The 20,927-nt window shown below is 40.7% G+C and overlaps 1 protein-coding gene across 2 annotated transcripts in view; it reads left to right on the forward strand.

Moving 5' to 3' along the window:
- The window catches only part of SMAP1 (small ArfGAP 1), a 247,875-nt gene that overhangs the window by 39,114 nt on the left and 187,834 nt on the right, over positions 1-20,927 (forward strand). For both annotated transcript variants that reach the window (XM_074947930.1, XM_074947929.1), the window contains exons 3-4: positions 237-322; positions 19,480-19,555. In XM_074947930.1, coding sequence (XP_074804031.1) covers positions 237-322; positions 19,480-19,555 — 162 coding nt within the window. The remainder of the gene's footprint in view (positions 1-236; positions 323-19,479; positions 19,556-20,927) is intronic.

Genomic DNA, 20,927 nt, shown 5'->3' on the forward strand with positions numbered 1-20,927 from the left:
GGTATAGACTATAACACTTGAATAGACAAGTGGTAAAAGCAGAATATTGCATTCAAAGGAGTGTAGAGAATATATATGAAACAAATGGATGTGATTAGAAGATTTAACTTCCAGTTCTTAAAATGTAGTGCACAAAAGTTTTTAATCCTCTTGCTTACATGGTCAGAATAACAATGGAAATGTGTTTCCAAGACCCAAATTAGCAATGTACAAAACAATAATAATTCTTTCTTTAGTGCATGCAGGATATGGGAAATACGAAAGCAAGGATACTCTATGAAGCTAATCTACCAGAGAACTTCCGAAGACCACAAACAGATCAGTATCCTTTTTCTGTCTTACTGTTTTCAAATTCAAGGAGCCTTAATACAACCCAAATGTTACTTACCCCATTCTTCATCTAGTTATGTATGTGAACTTATCATACCAACCTTAATTAAAGTTGATATTTTTTTACATTTTATTATTTTGCGGTGCCTAACTGGAGGCATTGAAAAATGGGAAATGGTTCAGCAAACCTTCCTTACGGTAAGAAACTTAAAACATTTATTTAGTTTATTAAAGAGAGAGGTTAAGAACTGATGTGTTCACAGTTTATAAGTGTGTACACAGGGAGAAGATTTCTGATTGAGGACTCATAGATGTTATGCCTTTGTTTTGTAGAATAAATTGCTGGAAGCTGAAGCTAGACAAATTCAAACTGTAAATCAAGTACGTTTTTTGCAATGAGGATAATTAACCATTGTAACTTACCAATGGAAGTAGTGGTTTCTCCCTCATGTAAAGTGTTTAAATCAAGATTGGAAATCCTCTTTAAAAGATACGTTCTAGTTCAGCCAGACTTGGACTTGATACAGGAATGACTAGGCGAAACTATATGGCATGTTTCATGTAGAAGGCATAACAGATCAAGGACGGACAACTTTAAGGTGGTAGACGACTACAGAATCTACTAGCCTCCTTTGGTGGGCCATATAGAATTTTTTGTTGTTGATTTGAGCCGGTCTACTGCAAGTTACACGTGTTAATAAAGCTGTTGCTGCCTTACACCACTCTGCATCCCCATCAGTATAGGCTCTGATTCCACACACCATCCAGCTCCAGTTATTGCCTCCGCACTGGCTGATTGTTTGGGAGCTGAATGTCCATGGGAGAGCGGAGTGGAGGCAGGGAATGGGAGCAACAGGACCCTGTATGCCAGGTTGTAGTGCTATTCAAATTTAGTTAGGCTGCAGCCCCCGCTCCCCACGCATGCCAGCAGGGAAAGGGCTCTGCTGTTAAGTCACCCAGTTCTGGTTTCTACCTCACCGCAGGTGCCAGCTCCGTGGGTGCTCTAGGGCTGCTGATCAGCTCCTCTCCCTTCCTCCCTCCCCCTCCCCCTCAGCACCTTCTTCCCACTGGTGATTAGCTATTCAGTGGCAGGAGGCTCTGGAGGAAGTTCGGGGAGAGGAGCAAGGGCAGGAAGAGGTGGGGTGGGGGTTTGGAAGAAGAGGTGGAGTGGGGGCAGGGGTGGGGCAGAGCGGGAATTGAGTTCCCCTGGGAACTCTGAAAGTTAGTGCTTCTGTACCTCACTGTTGGCAGAGGTATGCCTCAACATACCCTTAGATGTGTAGGGGTTGGGGACTGGCCACTGTTGGGGTGCTTTCTGAGAACTTCTTCACTGAGTAGCCTGAGACCTTAATCACTTGATTCCCAAGAACTCAGCTTGACTCCAAACCTGTCGCTGAGGGTTCTTTAAGTGCATGCAATCAAACTACGCTTGAGTTGATCGGGCTCAAGTGTAGGGGGAGGTACAGGTTATACCACACTTTCAGCATATGTAATCATGAATCAGCTTATATATACACTTATTACTATTGGTTAATACATTGTATCACACACTTTGATTATTCTGCTAATTTTTGTAGCTGATCCTTGTCTAGATCATGAGCCGTTCACGTGCTGCACTATGTGCTAGCCACAGGTACAAGCTATCACACATTGCTTACAGTAGCCCTGTAAATATGTAAAAAATAAAATAGTAAATTCATGCTTTGTTCGTTGTCATCTTGCTCAAAATAGAACTACAACCACAGTCAACTGTGGGAGCTAATGGGGGAAGTCAGTAATCGGAGCTGGGTGGTGTGAGGTGGAGCCAGTGACATTGCGACCCAGCACATGGGCTCCTGCTCCCAGTCCTTGAGATCTGGTCAACTCTGTACCACCTGCTACCCATGTCACTTTAAATACTATGCCTGGTGCTCAGATTTGGGTGGATACAGATTCTAATTGGCCCACCTATGACTATGCACCTGGACACCACCTCCCCTCCCCCTTAAATATTTTCACCAGCTGCCTATGGGGATGTCAAATAAAATCTGGGGGGTTGGATGCGGGCTGCCAGTTGCCAATCCCTGCACTAGATTATTTCAATCCGTTTTAGTATAAAAATTTACAAATGAAACAAGACCCCATGCTGAATATTACTTGACTGTTTATTTTGTGTGTGGTGTTTCCCACCTCCCAGGGTTGGTGACCAAGTGAATGTCATTTATTCTATATTAGACTTTTTAGTTTTGCCTATCCGAAGAGGAATTTTCATCACAGTAATGTCTTAAAAAGAACACAAACATCTCTTGTCCATACTTTAAGTAAGGTTCTGTGCCCCAGTTGTCGCTGTATAGGATGAATGGAGTAGTGCTTTCTCTTTTTTGACCAGCAGAACAGCAAGAAATGAGGCTTTCCAGTTCTCTGACCAGAATTGCCCTCTTATTGCTTCACACGTGTGTGTCAAACTTGGAAAAAATCTGGAGAGCATTCCTTTTGTGTTACACAAGTTTTCATGTAGAGCTGCATGTTCGAACGCTCGATTATCAGGACTCATGGCCCTAACCATCCTTGGTTCCTTCTAGAAGTGGTGACTAGTAGCAACTGTCCTAACGTTTGCACCTAGTGCCCTGGGTGTATTTAGGAAGCCTTTCTTGCCTTGTCTTGTATATTTCTTAAACCCGAAGCATGTCTAAGCCACCTCCTAAGGCCAGTCCCAGCTGTTTCTTCCTGCCTGACTCCAGCGATCCTCTCCCTTGGCTTAAGTAGTTGAACAGAATATACCTAGTTCTTTATTCTCCTCCAGCAAAGGGCCAAGTTTAGCTTCCCTCCTCTGTAAGCAAGTAAGGGAATGGAATAAATACCTGATCTCTCTCTGGAGAGTTGGGGAAGTACTGCTCAAGTTGAAGCAGCCAAGAGAAGTGTGAAGTCATGAAAAGCATTGGGTGCCTCCTCCAGGAGAAGTACTGGTATAGCTACTGTACATTTGAAGGTGTACTGCTGGATGTAGATAATTCAGCGTGGCTGGGAACTGAATATGTGGTGGGCACTGGGGGACAGAAAGGAAGATGAGAATTGATAAATAGAGAACAGAAGAGATTGAATTAGTTGGGTCTAGAAGCAAAATGAGAAGTGGTGAATTTGGTAATGGTAGGGAGAATTGATTTGGAGCTAATGTAGAGCTGTGTGAGTCAGGTGGATGAATGGTGACTGAGTAGAAAGACAGGTAGGAGTTGTGTGGGGCTGAATAGTGAGTGAATTAGTATGGTTTGATACGCATGGAAAAATATTTGTGAAATGTTGGTGTGCCCAGGAGCGTTGGAGTGCATAACCAAGCTGGTGAAATTTTAATGGTGTGCTGGTAATTTTTTTTTATAATTTTGGAAAGCTAACTTCATTACTAGTATTAATTTAGGTTGCTTTCAATCTGTTTTGCTGCTTTATCTTCAGTTCCAGACCATTGTGGAGCTAGTTCTAGCTGTGTATGTGGGCTTCCAGCCTTTATAAGATCCCTCAGTTGTTTGAACCCTGGCTAGTCCACAAGAATAGATCTGAACTGATATCTCACTTATCATATCTTACCCTGAAACAGAGTTTAAAAAGGGTGTTGTGGAACAATAAAATGTTGTTCTGAGTAGTCTTAGCCTAACCATTTCACGCTCCATACATATCTGAAAGCTTTCTGATTGCAAAAGCATTAAAGCCTTGTGCTTTATTATCTTTCACTCTAAGCACATAGTAGGGAATATGTCCCAAAGTGTAGTTTGAGCCTGGATAACTTTTATTTGGTCAAATGCTAAATGAAGTTTATTAATAAATCAAAGCTGCTTTAGCATTCCTAGGTGAAAGGGCACTGGAGTTGGTCATGCACTCACTATGAGGTTGGCCTTCCTCCAAGTTTTTCTTTTCCCTTGTCATGCTTATTGTCAGAAGAAATGAGTGGAAATGTGTGAAAGAGGGTATTGATGTTGGACCTTTATATTTAGCAAAGTGAGAATTAGCTTTATTCCATTAGATGGAAGTCTGTTGCCAACTCCTTTTCACATGTCCTAAAGAGGACATCTGTTTGTGGTAATCAACTGATTTTACAAGAAAATGTCTACCTCGGTCTGGAGTCTTCTACTATAACTTCATATTGAGATCCCAATTATTGGTCCATAATGAGTTTCGCCAGCATGCTGGAATCTGTAAATGGACAAAGGTGATTCCTGAGGCAGGGCAAGAGGACCTTGAACTCTGCAAAAGACTCCATGCAGAAGGAGAAAAGGGTCTCCCACACCAAAAATGATACCTGACGTTGTATCCTGCTCTATTCGCTGGATTGGCCAACTCAAGAAGAAGGGAGAGACTCTAGCCATCAGCTTAGCTGTGCCTGGAGTCTATGTACAGCTAAAAGAAAAGAGACTAATCACCTCGCTGCATGCAAAGTGAGTTCAAGTTATTTGCAACATCAGAACTACAGTAGGTCTCAACTGAGATCTATCACATGAGTTAGAGAAGAAGACTACTGAATTCTCCAAGGTTCCACTCCCAGGTCAGTTACCTAATTAGTAAGAAGTTATTTTTCTTTAAAAGCATACTATTCCAAAGCTGCCAAGTGCCTGATTTTAGGATACTTTCTCACAGACAGAGAAATGATCAGAGAGATGCAGAAACTGCAGTATTGTGGTAGGGGGAATAAGCTAAGTAAATAGGGTCTGTCATAGATTGTATGTTCAGACAAACTTAAGATGGAACTTCAAAATGGGAAGCTATGAAGAAGTAATTGTTTTACTACTTTAAAGCAAAGGCAAGAGTTTCAGCTGCTGCTTTTAGTAGACTAGACTCTTAGCTCAATTGATTAGATTAAAAGAAAGGCATTCTTCCTTAACTTTCCTGTGAAGTATTGAAATAATTCTTGTGTTAACCTTATAAATTGATGTAATTGCTCACTGTAGTAATTGATGAGCCAGAGAAATTAACCATTGGTTGAATTTCAGTTGTAACTTTAATTTCATCATGTATTACGTTTTTTATTAGTTTAGGGAAATTAGAAGTAAATTTAGTGATATTTGCTTAACTTCATATTTATTTGCTTATTCTTTTAATAAATCCATAAAAGCATACTGGTTCCTCTCTGAAAACTTCAGTTTAGGAAAACATCCTGTTTAGAGGCCACACTTATGGCCATGTTGAACTTATTAGGGTCCTTAACACCACTCTTTTGGGATTCTATCTACACAGTTTAGAGCAGGGTCCCCTTCTGCACTAAAGTTTGCTAGAGCAGGGGTTCTCAACCTTTTTCTTTGAGGCCCCCCAAACATGCTATAAAAACTACATGGCCCACCTGCGCCACAGTAACTGGTTTTCTGTATCTATAAGCCATGGCCGGTGTTAAGGGGTAGCAAGCAGAGCAGTTGCCTTGGGCACCATGAAGCTAAGTTTCTCAGGCTTCTGCTTCAGCCCCAGGTGACAGGGCTCAGGCCCCACGCTTCACTCCCATGCAGTGGGACTTCTTTTTCTGCCCTGGGCCCCAGCAAGTCTAACACTGGCCCTGCTTGGCGGACCCCCTGAAACCTGCTCACGGCCCCCCTGAGGGGCCCGGGAATCCTGGTTGAGAACCACTTTGCTAGGGCACAGGAAGAAGATCAGCGTTATACCTATTTTGTTACAGCAGCAGCTCCATTTATCTGAGGAATATTGGTGTGATTAATTTGTATTTCCTACTTCACCACTGTCTTCACCTTATGAAGCTGTAGCTCCATCAACACCCCCTGGTGATTATAAACCTTCAGGAGCTTCTAAGAACACCAACTGAAACACTAGAAATCCACTAGAAGTTGCAAGTGAGAAATCTCACCGTTTATTGGACATATTATGCACCTCATTACCTGACAGACAGGCAGTGACAGTTAATGAGAGCTTCCTAGAGCCTGCTCAGCTGTTATAGCATGCCCCTGCCCTCATTCATGCAACATTCAAAAAGATGAGATACTAGGTAATTGCCTGGGGCTTTGAATATTTTTAAATGCAGCTGGATTCTTTGTTGCAGTGGCCCAAGAGGGAACTAAGCAACAGTTATAAATCTACCCCTATAAAACAAAGGAGCCACAATTATTTCACTTTGTAGGCAGACAGTTATTCAGCCAGCTTACAAATAAGTCTCAAATTATCAAGTCCTTTTCAAAATAGGATTCCTCTGCTGGCATAGGGAGCTCTGAATTTCTTGATAAAGTACCATAAGAGTTGAGACAAGCTGCAGTCTTAATGAGGGACAATTAATCTCAAGGACACCCCTTTAAGTCACCTATAGATGTATCTGATCCTGCAGCATCTTTGATGGTGACTACTGTAATGATAAGACCTTCACCTTGGCTTTGACCATCTGGAAAACCATTCATGAAATATAGAATATTAGAGAACTTGCCATTTGAAAGAATGGAGCTTTTTAGCTCAAAATCAGAAGACACCATACACACTTCCCTTCTTAAACTTTAAGATTGCTGGGTATCTCTCTCATGCAATCAAAAAGAAAACAATACAGACAAGCTGAAGCAAAACAACCCTCTGTCTTTTTTTTACCCATACCAAAGACCTACAGATGATTCAAGAAAGGAACAGTGTTTTCATAAGAGACTTTCATCTGCCTTTTCTGCTTCCATCTCTTTGTGATGGTTGTGTATCAATAAACAGGTTTGATGGTCCTCTCGAGACCTGTTCTGAACCAATTATTGTGGGTATTTCCCTTCACCTCTTCCTTTTTGGAAACTGAATAGTAGTTCATTTTTGGGGAAGCCTGGAACAAAATTTGAATAGACCATTAAGTTCTCAAGGCTATCTGAAGTGGGTATACTATGCAGTTCAAGACTATCTCTACTCCCACTACCTTCCTCATCCCTTTCCACGGAGTCCCCTCATAAGGGGATGTTACAGCAAGAAGTCCTGTCCCTCTTGTCTCTGAGGCATAAAGAGGTTTCTTCACAATTCAGGTGAAAGGGTTATTCTCATTTCTTCCTAAATCCAAAAAGAAGGGAGGTTGGAGGGCTATTTCGTATCTAAGAAATCAACACAATTGTTCATAAAACAAATTCAGAATGGTGACTCTAGCCTCAATTATTCTCTCTAGATCCACAAGATTGGTTTGCAGCCCTCAATCTCCAGAAAACACATTTCCATATTGCAGTTCATCTCACATAGGAAATATCTGTATTTCGACCTAGGAAATCAACAATTCCAATAGAGTTCTTCCGGTTGGTCTGTCAGCAGCTCCAAGAGTCCTTACCAAATGCCTAATGATTGTTGCAGTGTTCCTTAGACAGCAAAATGTTCAAGTATTTCCTTAACTTGAGGATTGGTTGATACAAGGTTCCTCTCCTCAACAAGTTTTAACTAACATTCATTACGTTCTCTGGCTCTCTGCCAGTCTACATCTGAGATTTTTTTCTTTGTATGCACTTAAACACTGTGGTGGAAAATGGAATTTATTGGTACTCTTCTAGATTGTATACATAGCATGAGCTTTCCTCCTCATTCTAGAGTCAACACAGTGACAGATGATAGCACAAATGCAGATCAAGCCTTTCACAAAAGTGAGATCACGCCTTAAGATCACGTCACATGGTTTTGTGCACTTTTATCACTTCTCAGGTCAGACATGGCCATCATGATCTACAGGGCTGGCTGAAGCCAATTTACAGTGTGATAAAACATCATATACATATGCCAGTGAAGATTTTTACATGTCCTTTCCTCTCTCCAGTGAATCTTTGCAAAGGTCTACCGTTTTGTCTTCTCACGTTAACTCTGGTGACGGGTACGTTCACTCAAGGATGGGATGCACACACACATCAGACTCCAGGTCTGTGGACAAAGAACAGATTTTTTTTGTACATAAATATCTTGGCACTCAGTGTGATCCACTTGGCATGCATACCTTTTTTAGCTCTAATTCAAGGAAAGTTATTGCAGTAGTTTTGTTTGCCATAACCTATATGGTTTTATGCAAACAAGCAGGGGGGATCCAGATAGTCTTCCCTGTGTGATGAAGTAATCCAGCTGTGGGAGTGATAGCTCTTTTATATTCGAGGTATCACTATGGTTTGTCTACCAGGATTGATAACTTCAGCAGACGCTTCTCATCTGATCACACATTATCTCTAAGGAATTCAGTTATTAATCTGATTTTTCTGGGCATGAGGTTATCCAGCCATAGACCTATTTGCCTCTGAGAGGAACAAAAAATAGAGTTTTGTTCAAGATAGGTTGAGTCTGGGGTCTCTCTCAGATGCTTTTCATATATTTTGATCCAGGGGGCTGATATCTGCATACTTACCAGTTCTGTGAATTCCACAAACTCTTAAGAAAGATCAAACAGAACTCTGTAATGATGTTAGGAACTTTGGTTCCCAGACCTATTAAGGTTATCAATTCAGAGTCCAATTTCAAAAGTTGAGTCAATTTTCTAGTAATCAAACTATTTACCTCCTTTTTTCCTAAAACTTCATGCTAGTAATTTGAAAAAGAAATCTCACACTAGAAGTAGCATGAGTTCTTTATTTATACACCATTTAGAATTTCATCTAAACTGTTGATAGCCTATGCTGAGTGTAAAACGGAAGGCTGTTAAGACAGAATATCCAAATGGTTCTATGACTGCATCTCTTGGATACAGAATACTTTAGTTATATCCGTGTGTTCTGATTAAGGCTCGCTTTACCACAGCTCCTTTGCTTTGGTGGTTTCTTGTAAAAATGTTTCCATTCCTAAAAAATGTCTCACGACCGCCTGGAGCTCCAGTACTTTTTTGAAGCATCTGTGGTATAGGTGATGCTGCTAGAGTGGATGCTTGAGACTATGATATCCTAATTATTTGTTTTGAGAACCATTGCTTATGAGTCACCAGGAATAGAATACATATTGAGAATCACTTGAAAAAGAGAGGCGGTTACTTACCTTGCATTAACTGATGTTCTTTAAGAGGTGTTGTCTATATGTATTCCATGACATGTCCTCCTTCTCCACTATATCCTAATCTGTATTCTTTGGGTTTTTGTTTGTGAAACAGATGGTGGGGCTGGGCCTGCTTTTTTATATCTTTAGGAGAGGGGCACAAAGGCAGCTAGGATTCAGGCATGGACCAACAGGTGGTACTGATCAAAACATTTCAACTTCTGGCCCTGAGGAAATACACACTGCTAGAGGGGAGTATAATAGATAATCACTTAAAGAGCATCAGTTACTGTCATGTAAATAACCTTTTTTCTGTGATGTGGTTAGCAGCAGCAGCAGACCATGAGTAATTTTTCCTTACTAGCTGTTGCAGGTGGCACAATGCAAATTAGATCTGTTAGATCTCCTTATAAATCCCACGTCTCCAGTTTTATTCTTCACCATCAGCATGAAGGGACCTCCATAGATGATTTTAATTACTATTTTGAAACAGTTTCTGGTGTGGTGACAGCTGGGAGTCACAGAGGAGTTTTGAAGAAGCAGTTACTGGAGATGAAGCCAGCTTCATATTTACTGCAGTTGCTGTCATGTATTCTACACTCATTGTGAGCAGGACCTGCTCACACAGCGAGGTGGAGTGGTGGCAGGTTCTACTGTTGCACAAGACCCTGGCTTTGCAGAGGGCAAATTATGCTGTAAAGGGTTGAGAGGAGTTTATTCATAGGAGCAAATATCCTTGCTGAAGGAGTGGAGTCCTGAGAACATGAGGTGAACTCTGAAGAAGAGGGAAAAGGGGTTCAAGATCATCAGGAATGTCTCATCTCGTGTGTGTGTGTGTACACCTTCGGTAAAACTGTGTGAGAACTCCTTTTATTTTCAGTGGGAGCTTCCTCCAGTTTCTAGATATTTATTGCATCTGCACCTAGGGCTGAGCTGAAGAAATAAAGCTGCAAAGCTTTGGTATCCCTAAGTCTCCTTGACTCTTCTCTTTTGGATATCTTTTCTGAAGTTGCCTTCCATCCCGTGGTGAGGGGGAGCGGGTCAGGGACGGAGATGTGTCAGACTCACTACAAAGTGTAGGCTGTGGACTCAGCTAGGCGAGTCTCAAAGTAGGACTTGAAATATGTTTTAAGAATGTCATTGCAGCCATGTGATTTGAAGGGCCCAAGCAGAAATTATATGCTTCATTTTTGTAGGAATATAAGCAAGAAAAAACTAAATATCTGTATCTCTGCCCTAAAGATTATGGCAACAGCGTGTACCTCCCTAGATGCCATACATGTTCTTATTGCATGCTCTTCTTCACTCAGCCTACCCAGCAACAGTCTTAACTAGCAGTAATATGGCTTCACCAGTTAGGAGGGTAATATCTGTCAATTAACTACAGTATGTACGCCCTACTCTGGCCCTTTTCCCTTAGTTTCTGCATGCTGGAAACTCTGAGATCAATTCCTGGGTTCGCCAGTCAGTATGCTCTTTTAACAGCGCCGCCCCCACCCCTTTTGTGGAAGCAGAATCTCTGTCTTGTCCTCAGGCCACTCCAGATTGATGTGGAAGAGAAGGGAAGAGAGAGTTATAGTCATGAAGTGCTTCTGGGAGAGCAACTCTGTTTTTTTTTCAGCTGGAGGATCTGCACCTGGACTTCCATAATTCATAGATTTTTTTTTAAGGCCAGAAAGGGGAACATTATGATTATCTAGACATATTTTCTGCATAGCACAGATCATAACTTCACCCAGCAATTCCTGTAGGTGATGAACGGGGTATGCACTGTTAAGTGGCTTAACATTTCTTTGCTTTTGTGAGTGTCAGATCTGTAGTAGCAACCTTAACTGCTTCACAACAGTTTTTGCATATTGTAAATCATGTTACCCATTTTAGCCACATTGTTTTATTGACCTGATGTGCTGACATAGGACAGAGCTGCTTGTTCCAGATGTAATGTAAATGTTTACATTTTATCTCTGTAATGCACAACCAATCAGAAAACCTAAATACTGGTTTGTTCATTTTGAAGGCTGTCATGGATTAGGTAGAATGCTACACCTCCTTTGCTCTTCTGAATAAAGGATATCTTCCTGTCACCTTATGAAGATGTCCACAAACTGTGTGTAGAGTTTGTCTAATGTCACTCTCCTTGCAATGTATCAACCTCATGAATTTGGACGGCTAAGATATCTGTCCTCTCCTGACACATTCATCCACCTCTGCCTTTAGATTCTGAATTTGGAAGGACATTCCTAGTACCATACTGGCTACATCTGCTGATGGTCAAGACTTGAGTATTCTTCCCTTTGCCAGTACATTTCAGAAGATGCATAAACTCCCTCAGGAATTCACAGAAAAATAGTGGTTCTTTCAGGGCCTCTGTGTGTTCCCACTTGTGGGAAATGGTGCCGTTGGCATTGAGCTGCAGAGCTTCCTTGAAAACCATATCCATTGGGAAGCACTTGATTACATTGCTTTTCTCTGTGTAAGGGCGTGTACCCCAAACTACCTCAGTTCGTTTGCTGCTGTTGCAGAGAGCAAACAGAGCCTGTCTTTAGGATCTCAGACTAGATCTTCCCTCAGTCTAGCTTATTTTGTAATAGAGCGTGTAGAGATATAGGTCGTAGTTAAACATAAGCATCCTTTCCTTGTTCCAGAAGTCTTCAGCCCTTCACCAAGACCAGGTCAGGTCAGTCCCATAAAGGTTTGGAGTCCAGATTTATTAACTTACTGGAGCACAGGGTAGTTTGGTTGGCTCTCAAGGCCTTTCAGCTGTCCCTGAATAGTGCTGTGACCCAGGGACCTGTTGATGCCAGTAGGCAGAGTGCATAAGGTTTTACAGGGATCCCCTGGTTTGGATGTATGCATAATAATTCACCAAAGGTCTCTACCGAGACACAGCAGCAGTGCAGAAGTAAGGGTGGCAATACACCATACCATGCCACCCTTACTTGCAGTTCCTTGTGGGTCAGGACCCCCAGTTTAAAGAAATGCTGTGTACTTTTGTATACTTCTCCCCTATGAAATCTACAGGGTAAATCAGATTTCACAGTCCATAATGTGTTTTTCAAGGCTGTGAATTTGGTAGGGCCCGATTCATAACGTAGAGCAGAGGTTCTCAAACGGGGGTGGGACCCCCTAGCGGGGGAAAGCTTTACCCACAGCAGTGAATAATTAACAAAGCTGATTCCTCCAGACATATCAGGTCCTCAGATGGAGCTGTGCATTTTGATGAATTTCTGTTAAGCTTGCATAGCATTATACAAAGTTGTTGACATCTGTACATTAATCCTTTTGCTACAATATGCTACAATGTGGTGTGCACAGTTTTGCTTTTGCTCTTATTACAGTGGATTGTGGGCTCATTCGTGCAACAGAAAAAAACCCAAACCCAAAAACCTCAAGTGAAAAACAAAAGGCGAAACTGATTCAAGTGAAGTGCCACTCCTGCATATATCAATATATGTACTTGTGTGGCAGGGGGGAGGGGTGTAAACTACTATAGGCACAAAGAAGAAAAATCAAATAAGTTTGAGAACCACTGCTCTACAGTCTTCAGCTTCCTCAGTGGCATGAGAAATATAGCCCCATTAGGGAGTCTCTGCCTTCATGGGACTTAAAATCTTGTCTTAACCATGTGGATGTGGTCTCCTTATAACTGTATTGCATAAGTCTCTCAAGCATCTATCTTCTTGATAGCAATTACATCTGTTAGGAGGGTAAATGAGTTTAGTTCTTTGTGTTGTCCGCCCGCCACCTTCCCTCCATTATGGTAGTCCACATGGACAAAGTAATAAGGCCCCATTCCAGCTTTATGCCAAACATGGCCTTATTTCCACCTGTCTCAATGTATTTCCCTCCCAGAGTTATTCCCCTGACTTCCCACCAAAGGGAAATTTTATTTCCATACACTAGATGTGAAGAGGATGCTCTGCCTTTATCTGAAAAAGACCAAACCCTTAAAAAAAAAAAAAAAATCCAGTAGCTATGTGCAGCATAGCTACAAGAAGGATGTGGATAAATTGGAGAGAGTCCAGCGAAGGGCAACAAAAATGATTAGGGGTCTAGAGCACATGACTTATGAAGAGAGGCTGAGGGAGCTGGGATTGTTTAGTCTGCAGAAGAGAAGAATGAGGGGGGATTTGATAGCTGCTTTCAACTACCTGAAAGGGGGTTCCAAAGAGGATGGCTCTAGACTGTTCTCAATGGTAGCAGATGACAGAACGAGGAGTAATGGTCTCAAGTTGCAATGGGGGAGGTTTAGATTGGATATTGGGAAAAACTTTTTCACTAAGAGGGTGGTGAAACACTGGAATGCATTACCTCGGGAGGTGGTAGAATCTCCTTCCTTAGAGGTTTTTAAGGTCAGGCTTGACAAAGCCCTGGCTGGGATGATTTAACTGGGAATTGGTCCTGCTTCGAGCAGGGGGTTGGACTAGATGACCTTCTGGGGTCCCTTCCAACCCTGATATTCTATGATTCTATGATATAGGGGGAGATGCTGGAGTCATTGGCTTTCTGACTGGTTAAGGTGGTGTATAGGACATTTTAGCTAGGGGTCCAGTACCCCTTGGTTTAAAGACACTGAAAGGCACTGCAGCATCAGTGGTGTGTCTAGGCAGGTTGCCTCACAGAGATATGAAAAGTAGTCACTTGGAGTTTGGTGTGCACTTCCAGCAGACACTATTTGTATTTAGCATTGCTTTCTAATAACCTTTTTGGGAGTGCAAACTATCCATATAGCTAAGAACTTCTTGCTCACCATCTTCTTGGTGGAGCACTGCTTGCTACTCTCTCACAAAGGAGGCCCTGAAACAGGAAAAGAGGTTACTTGCCAGTAACTGTTCTTTGAGAATCTCCCCTGTGTATTCACACTACTTGCCCACCTTCCTCACTACCTCTGTTTCAAATAACATCAGGACTCTGGATGGAGAAAAGGCACGAGATGTTTAGTGAGCTCGGGGGTGTACTCTTTATATAGAAGAGGGCAGTGACTTCACTCTTATCAAGATCTTTGAAGTACCTGCCAACTGACCCAACTTCTTGAGCAATCTGCATCTTGATGCCAGAGCATTGTGAATCGCCTAAGCATGAATGCAGAGGAGACTCCTGAACAGCAATTACTGATAACACTTCTTTATGTGCCCAAAATTGGATTCTGTTATGTCCAGTTTAAAGAAAACAGCTTCACCCATGAATTCGTGTGTCCCTAAACCATCCTTTTGATAGATTCTTGCCTTAAGTGCCACTGAGTTCTCTGTCCTTACGTATCTGTTTCATCTTGGTTTGAGGATCTAGCAGGATTTTTTTTTCTTTCCCCCTACTCTCCCAAAAAGGAAAATTTAGGTTTTGCTGTCAGTTACATCATGAACAAAGTCATTAAGATTTATTCCATCTGGCAGCCAACACTTGCAATTCATTTCTGGTAGCAAGATGAGTTTTGTGGTTTAGGTAAAAAAGTAAGTGTGCGGCGCACAAGCACACAAATCCATTATCTCCAGTTTATGCCTTCAGTGACACCTGCATAAACCTGTTTAATGTATAATCTCATATTGATGTGTAGCTGATGACCTGATTTATAATGACATGCAAAATGGAAAGAAACAAGCTTGATTCTCAGTCGAGGCTGAGTTTTCAGAGCTAGAAGTTTGTAAATAAAAGGATTTTTCTCTAACTGAACAAAATTGATATGGAAGTCAATAAGACACAATGAATATGGAACCCCACATTACCATTTTACAGTGTCACTTTTCAGAATAGAACTGTACTTAATAGTGAATAAACAGTAACCATGTTGCCAAATTGTAAAATTGTAACTTTAAAGTATTGTAGAACCAATTTTGTGTATTTCTTGCTGGTGTGGTATTTTAGGACTTCCAGTTCAGTATATAAACTTTTTTCTCTTTTTCAGAGTTTTTTTTAATTGCCTTATATTTAACGCTAATCTTTTTTTCTTCTCTTATTGTCTGAATTTTATTGTACTTTTCTGCCAGATAAATTTTGCTTTAATATTTACATAGTTCAAGCATGGATTTTTTTTCCTGTGATCAAATTTTAATGCATGGCATAAATCAGATAATGCCAAGAAATCTATAAAAACATCAACATCAGTTGTCATTCCCTAGAGAAAAAGTGAGGCACATTCCTTTCTCTCTCTGGCCCCCCCCCCCCCCATTTTTTTAAACAAAGAGTACTCTGAGTAAAGCTTAAAAGGGGGGAAAATAGAGATAACATCATGGTAGTGGTTCACTATAGGCCACCAAATTAGGAAGAGGAGGTGGATGTGGCATTTTGGGGGAATGGGGGGCAGGGGAGGGAGGGACAGACGGACCGACCAAACAAATATCCAAAACACAAGAACCTGGTGGTGGTGGGGGATTTGAACTTTCATCTGTTGGAAAAGTAATACCGCAAAATATAAATTTCCAATAAGTTCTTGGAATGTGCTGGGGACAACTTTTTGTTTCAGTAAGTGCAGGATGTAACTAGGGGGACAGCCATTTTAGACATGATTCTGACTAATGGAGGAAATGGCTGTGAATCTGAAGGCGAAAGGCAATTTGAGTGAAAGTGATCAGGAAACGATAAATTTCATGGTTCTATGAGTAAGGACAATTTAAAAAAAAAAAAGCAGCCGGTGACAAACTCGGAGAACTGGCAGGTAAGGTTCCCTGGGAAGAAAATCTAAATGAGAAGAAGTGCAGGGAACTGGCAGTTTCTAAAGGAGGCAGGATTAAAGACACAACTACCACTATCCTGATGGAAAGGTAAAATAGGAAGAATAGTAAGGGAACAATATAGCTCTATCAAGAGCTTTTTAAAGACCTGAAAATCAAAAAAAAATCATACAAAAAGTGAAAACATGGGCAAATTGGTAAGAAGGCGTACAAAAGAATAGAACAAGCATTTAGGGACAAAATTACATAGTTATTAAGGGACATAAAAGGCCATTAGAAAAGGTTCGAAATACAATAGGAGCAAGAGAAAAGTGAAGGAATGTGTGGGTCTTCTACTTAGCAGAGAAGAGCTAATAACTGGTGACACCCAGAAGGCTGAAGGGCACAATGCCTATTTTTCATCAGTCTTAACTTTTTTTAGTGAAGGGTGATCAGAGAGATACTCAACACTATTAATAATAACAAGGGGGAGAGAACACAAGTCAAAACAAGGAAAACATGTTAAAGAATATTTAGGTAAGTTAGATGTATTCAAGTCAGAAGGGCCTGAAGAAATTCATTTTAGGATACTAAAGCTAGCTTTGGTAATCTTGGAACTGTTAGCAATTATCTTTGAGAGCTCATGGAGGACTGGTGAGGTCTCAGAGGACAGGAAAAGGGTGAATGTAGTACCTATCTTTTTAAAAAAAAAAAAAAAAAAGAGAGAAAACAAAGACGACCTGGGAAATTATAGACCAGTCAGCCTAACTTAGATTTCTGGAAAGATAAACAAATTATTAAACAGTCAGTTTGTTAGTACCCTCGAGGGTACTAGAGTTATAAGAAATAGCATAAAACAAATTATGCCACACCAACGTAATTTCTTTCTGTGAGAGGGTTACTGACTTAATGAATGGGGAAAAGCAGTATATCTTGATTGTCGTAAGATTTTTCTCACATTCCCATACGACATTCTAATAACAAAGTAGGAAAATAATATTGTTTAGATGAACTTACAGTAAGGTGGGTGCACAACTGGTTGAGAGACCATACTCGGAGTAGTTATGAATGGTTTGCTGTCAAACTGGAAGGATGTATCTAGTGGGGTCCCACAGAGTCTGTCCTGAGTTTGGTGGTAGTCAGTATCTTCATTAATGACTTGGATAATGGAGTGGAGAATATGCGTATAAAATTTGTGGATTGACACCAAACTGGGAAGATTGTAGGCGCTATGGAGGACAGGATGAAAATTCAAAAAGACCTTGACAAATTGGAGAATTGGTCTGAAATCAACCAGAGAAAATTTATTAAAGTATTCATTTAGTATTCATTATTTATTAAACTCGTCATTCATCTACAAAATGAGGAATAACTGGCAAGATGGTAGTATTGTAGAAATGGATTGGCAGGTTATAGTGGGTCACAAATTGAGTATGAGTCAATGTGATGCAGTTGTGAAAAAAGCTAATATTGTGGGATGTATTAATAGGAGTGTCCTGTATAAGACATGGATGTAGTTGTCCTGCTCTACTTGGTTCAGGTGAGGCCTCAGTTGGAGTACTGTGTCCAATTCTGGGTGTCACACTTCAGTAAAGATGTGAACAAATTGGAGAGACACCAAAGGAGAGCAACAGAAATGGTAAAAGGTTTAGGAAATCTGACCTTTTTCAAGAAAGTTTTAAAGAAACTGGGCATGTTTAGTTTTGAGTAAAGGAGACTAAGGCAAAACCTGGTAAGTCTTCAAATATGTTAAGGGCTTTTATAAAGAGGACTGTGATCAATTTTTCTGAATGTCCACTGAAGGTAGGACAAAAAGTAATGGGCTTAATCTTCAGCAATGGAGATTTAGGTTAGATATTAGGAAAAAACTTTCTAGTCTTAAGGATAGCTAAGCTCTGGAATAGGCTTCTGTGATAGAGATCCCTTGGGAAAGGGTTCCTTGTTCTTTGCAAACAATTTTCACCTCAGACTTGTCAAACTCACTATGCCAAATACTTATCTGATGGGATATTTATTCATAAAGAGTAACATGTAAGATAGCTATACAAAGCTTGTAACTTGTCAAGATTTATATGGGTAATATTTAAGGAATATAATTTTATGGAAAATATGCTTTATGGACTTGGAGTAGAAATTACTCACCATGAGATAATGTTTCTCAGTGATGGCCCATTTAGGTAAGGAAAGTTGTCACCCCACCCTATTTAGCTGTTGATGCAAGGCTCAGCTGTCAAGCCTTCCTACCTCCGAAGACTTGATGGAAAACAGACAGACAACTGGAAACAATCAAAACCATGTGGAGCTGAAAAAGAAACTTTCTTTGCTGTTTTCCCAATCTATGAACAGAAACAAAAGGCTGTTTTCAGTATAAAACAGAAGGGAGAAGCACTCTGTATCCATTCATTGACCCCTTAGGAAGTGGAGGATTTGGATCCTGGTACTTGTGAAACCAGTCAGCTCTGCAACAGCGTGAACTTGGTGGAGAAAGCCTATTTTATTTTATAGGAAAGGTAACTATTGATAAGTGTAGACCCAGGTTTGATTTTGTTTTTTTGTTGTAACCAGTTGTTTCCATCACCACCTTACACCCCTAATTAAATCTTCACTCTTTCTTAAATAAGCCTTAAATTTATTATAAGTGTTCACAAGTGCTTTGTTGTTTACATGCGTGTTGGTTTAAGATTAAACTGGCCAGCTGGAGTACACTGCACCTTTGGGTGCAGAGCATCTGGAATTTCTGTGAGTAGCCGGTGTCAGGGGCTGGATATATCATAGGGGAACGATTCAAAATAACTTGGGGTTTGGGGTGCACCGATGGTTGACCTGCCAGGTGAAGTTGGGGCTGGCATAGCCCAGAGGAGAGTGTTTGAGTGGCTGAAAACTGATGGTGTTAAGGAGCTGACACCCAACTACCACAAGAAAGACTCCCTCTTGCTGGAGGCAGGGGGTAACAAGATGAGACTCAGGCCTGGGAGCCCTGAGAATTGCCGCAGCTTCCAAGGGAGGTTGTGCAGTTCTCCTAATTGGAACTTTTAAAGAACAGCTTGGACAAATATCTGACAGGGATGGCCGAGGTTTATTTGGTCCTCTTGCCTCAGAGCATGGTCTGGTCTTGATGACTTTTCAAGGCCCCTTCCAGCCTTCTATTTCTATGATTCTGTGATTCTTATTGCAGGATTGTGTGGTGGTGTTAGTCTTTGTGGGTGCTCACAACCTATTGCATAATATAAATATGGAGTGAAAATGTTTTGATGGCAGGACACTGAATGACATCTATTTTGTATATCCATTTTTCATGTTGTCATTTCTTTCAAAGTAAGAAAATGAAGCTGTTAAGAGAAGTATATATGAAATCTAAGCAGTAAGTAGCTGTGACTGAATTTTTACTATTGATAAGTTCATTGAAAGTGGTTGACCATGTTCATTAATAACCAAAGCCGTTCAGGTTTTGTTTTCTCACCTTAAAATAAAATTGCAAAAATGAAATGTTGGAGAATTAGAATCTAATGTCATTCTTTTAGTTTGAATATTCTTAATTAACCAGTTTTTAGATTAATTTTCTTCCTCTCACTGTGTGTTTTCCTTAACTGCCTGTTTTCAGAGCTGTAGAATTTTTCATCAGGGATAAATATGAAAAGAAGAAGTACTATGACAGAAATGCAATCAGTGTCACCAGTGTAAGTATGCAATACTTCCAATAATTCAGATAGTATTCTTTGTATTTTTCTTGAAGCTTTAAATTACCCTTGGAGAAATTTGAAATAGTCTACCTAAGTACTTATCAGAGGAGGTACTGTATGTAGGAATATTAAATAGATGATAAAGACATGAACATATAACAGTAAACATTCCTTTGGTCCGGAGCCATACAAGACTGACCTTCATTATCTGTGTAAAAAAACCGATGGACAGACAACTTCCCTACCCGAAAAACCTAGAGGTGAACAACTTGTGTGTGAGATAATTATAATATAGTTAAGGTTGTGTTTCAGAGTTTAGTTTTAAGAAACTTTAAAGCTTTATTTTGTAAAAAAATTATTGAAGTGGCAAAAACCAAAACACAGAGTATGGACTTGGAGCAGTATTGATTTTTTTTTTCTTGGTGGTTTGATGAAAAATGAATTGACATTGAGAGAATAATAACTTAAAAATCACTACCTTTGGAAACACCTCCCTTCATGCCTCCACTCCCCCCTAGTAGTCTCACTTTTCTTTGAAGGATAAAATACATGAGGCGAAATAGATCTTGTCCTATAGCCCTGTAGTCTTCAGTTTCTTGAGTTGGGAAACAGGAGACCAGGAGTTCAAATCTTACCTCCTAAGTGCAGTTTAAATTCTAGTGCCATTCTCCTTGTTGTTGACTACAGTCATGAACCTCAACCTAGAAGACAGTTATGGGACAGCTGCTGAAGACTTAGATTTTGAAATAAATTAGCAGAAAAATTATCCAAGGTCATTGCAGGCACAGAACCCAAGTCTCTAACATGACAGTCCTGTCTCATCCGTTGCACCACACTGCCTTCCAGAGTGACTAAACTACTCTCTTAGCACCATAGAATATCAGGGTTGGAAGGGACCTCAGGAGGTCATCTAGTCCAACCCCCTGCTCAAAGCAGGACCAAATCCCCAGTATTTGCCCCAGATCCCTAAATGGCCCCCTCAAGGATTGAACTCACAACCCTAGATTTAGCAGGCCAATGATCAAACCACTGAACTATCTCACCCCTATCCTGTCTCTAACTACTATAAACCAAACTCCCCTCCCAGAGCCAAGGTTAAAATCCAACCATGCTGATCACCAAGTATGTCGAGTGGCTGGTCTTCAAAGGGACTAACAATTACTTCTGTAGCTCATATAGTGTAGACCTAGGCTAGAGATATGAAGGCCAAAGGGAGGATGTGATTCACACAGTTAAAAGACCATTTTAAAACAAGATTTATGCTTAACATTCCCGAAGAAGATGGCAAAGTAGTTTCCCACATGCATGGAATGTGAGAGTCAGATGAGCTGCTCTTTTGAAATTGATATAAAAGCATATGAGGTCACTA

Source organism: Natator depressus, chromosome 3 (assembly GCF_965152275.1).
Source record: "Natator depressus isolate rNatDep1 chromosome 3, rNatDep2.hap1, whole genome shotgun sequence".
Taxonomy (NCBI): Eukaryota; Metazoa; Chordata; order Testudines; family Cheloniidae; genus Natator; species Natator depressus.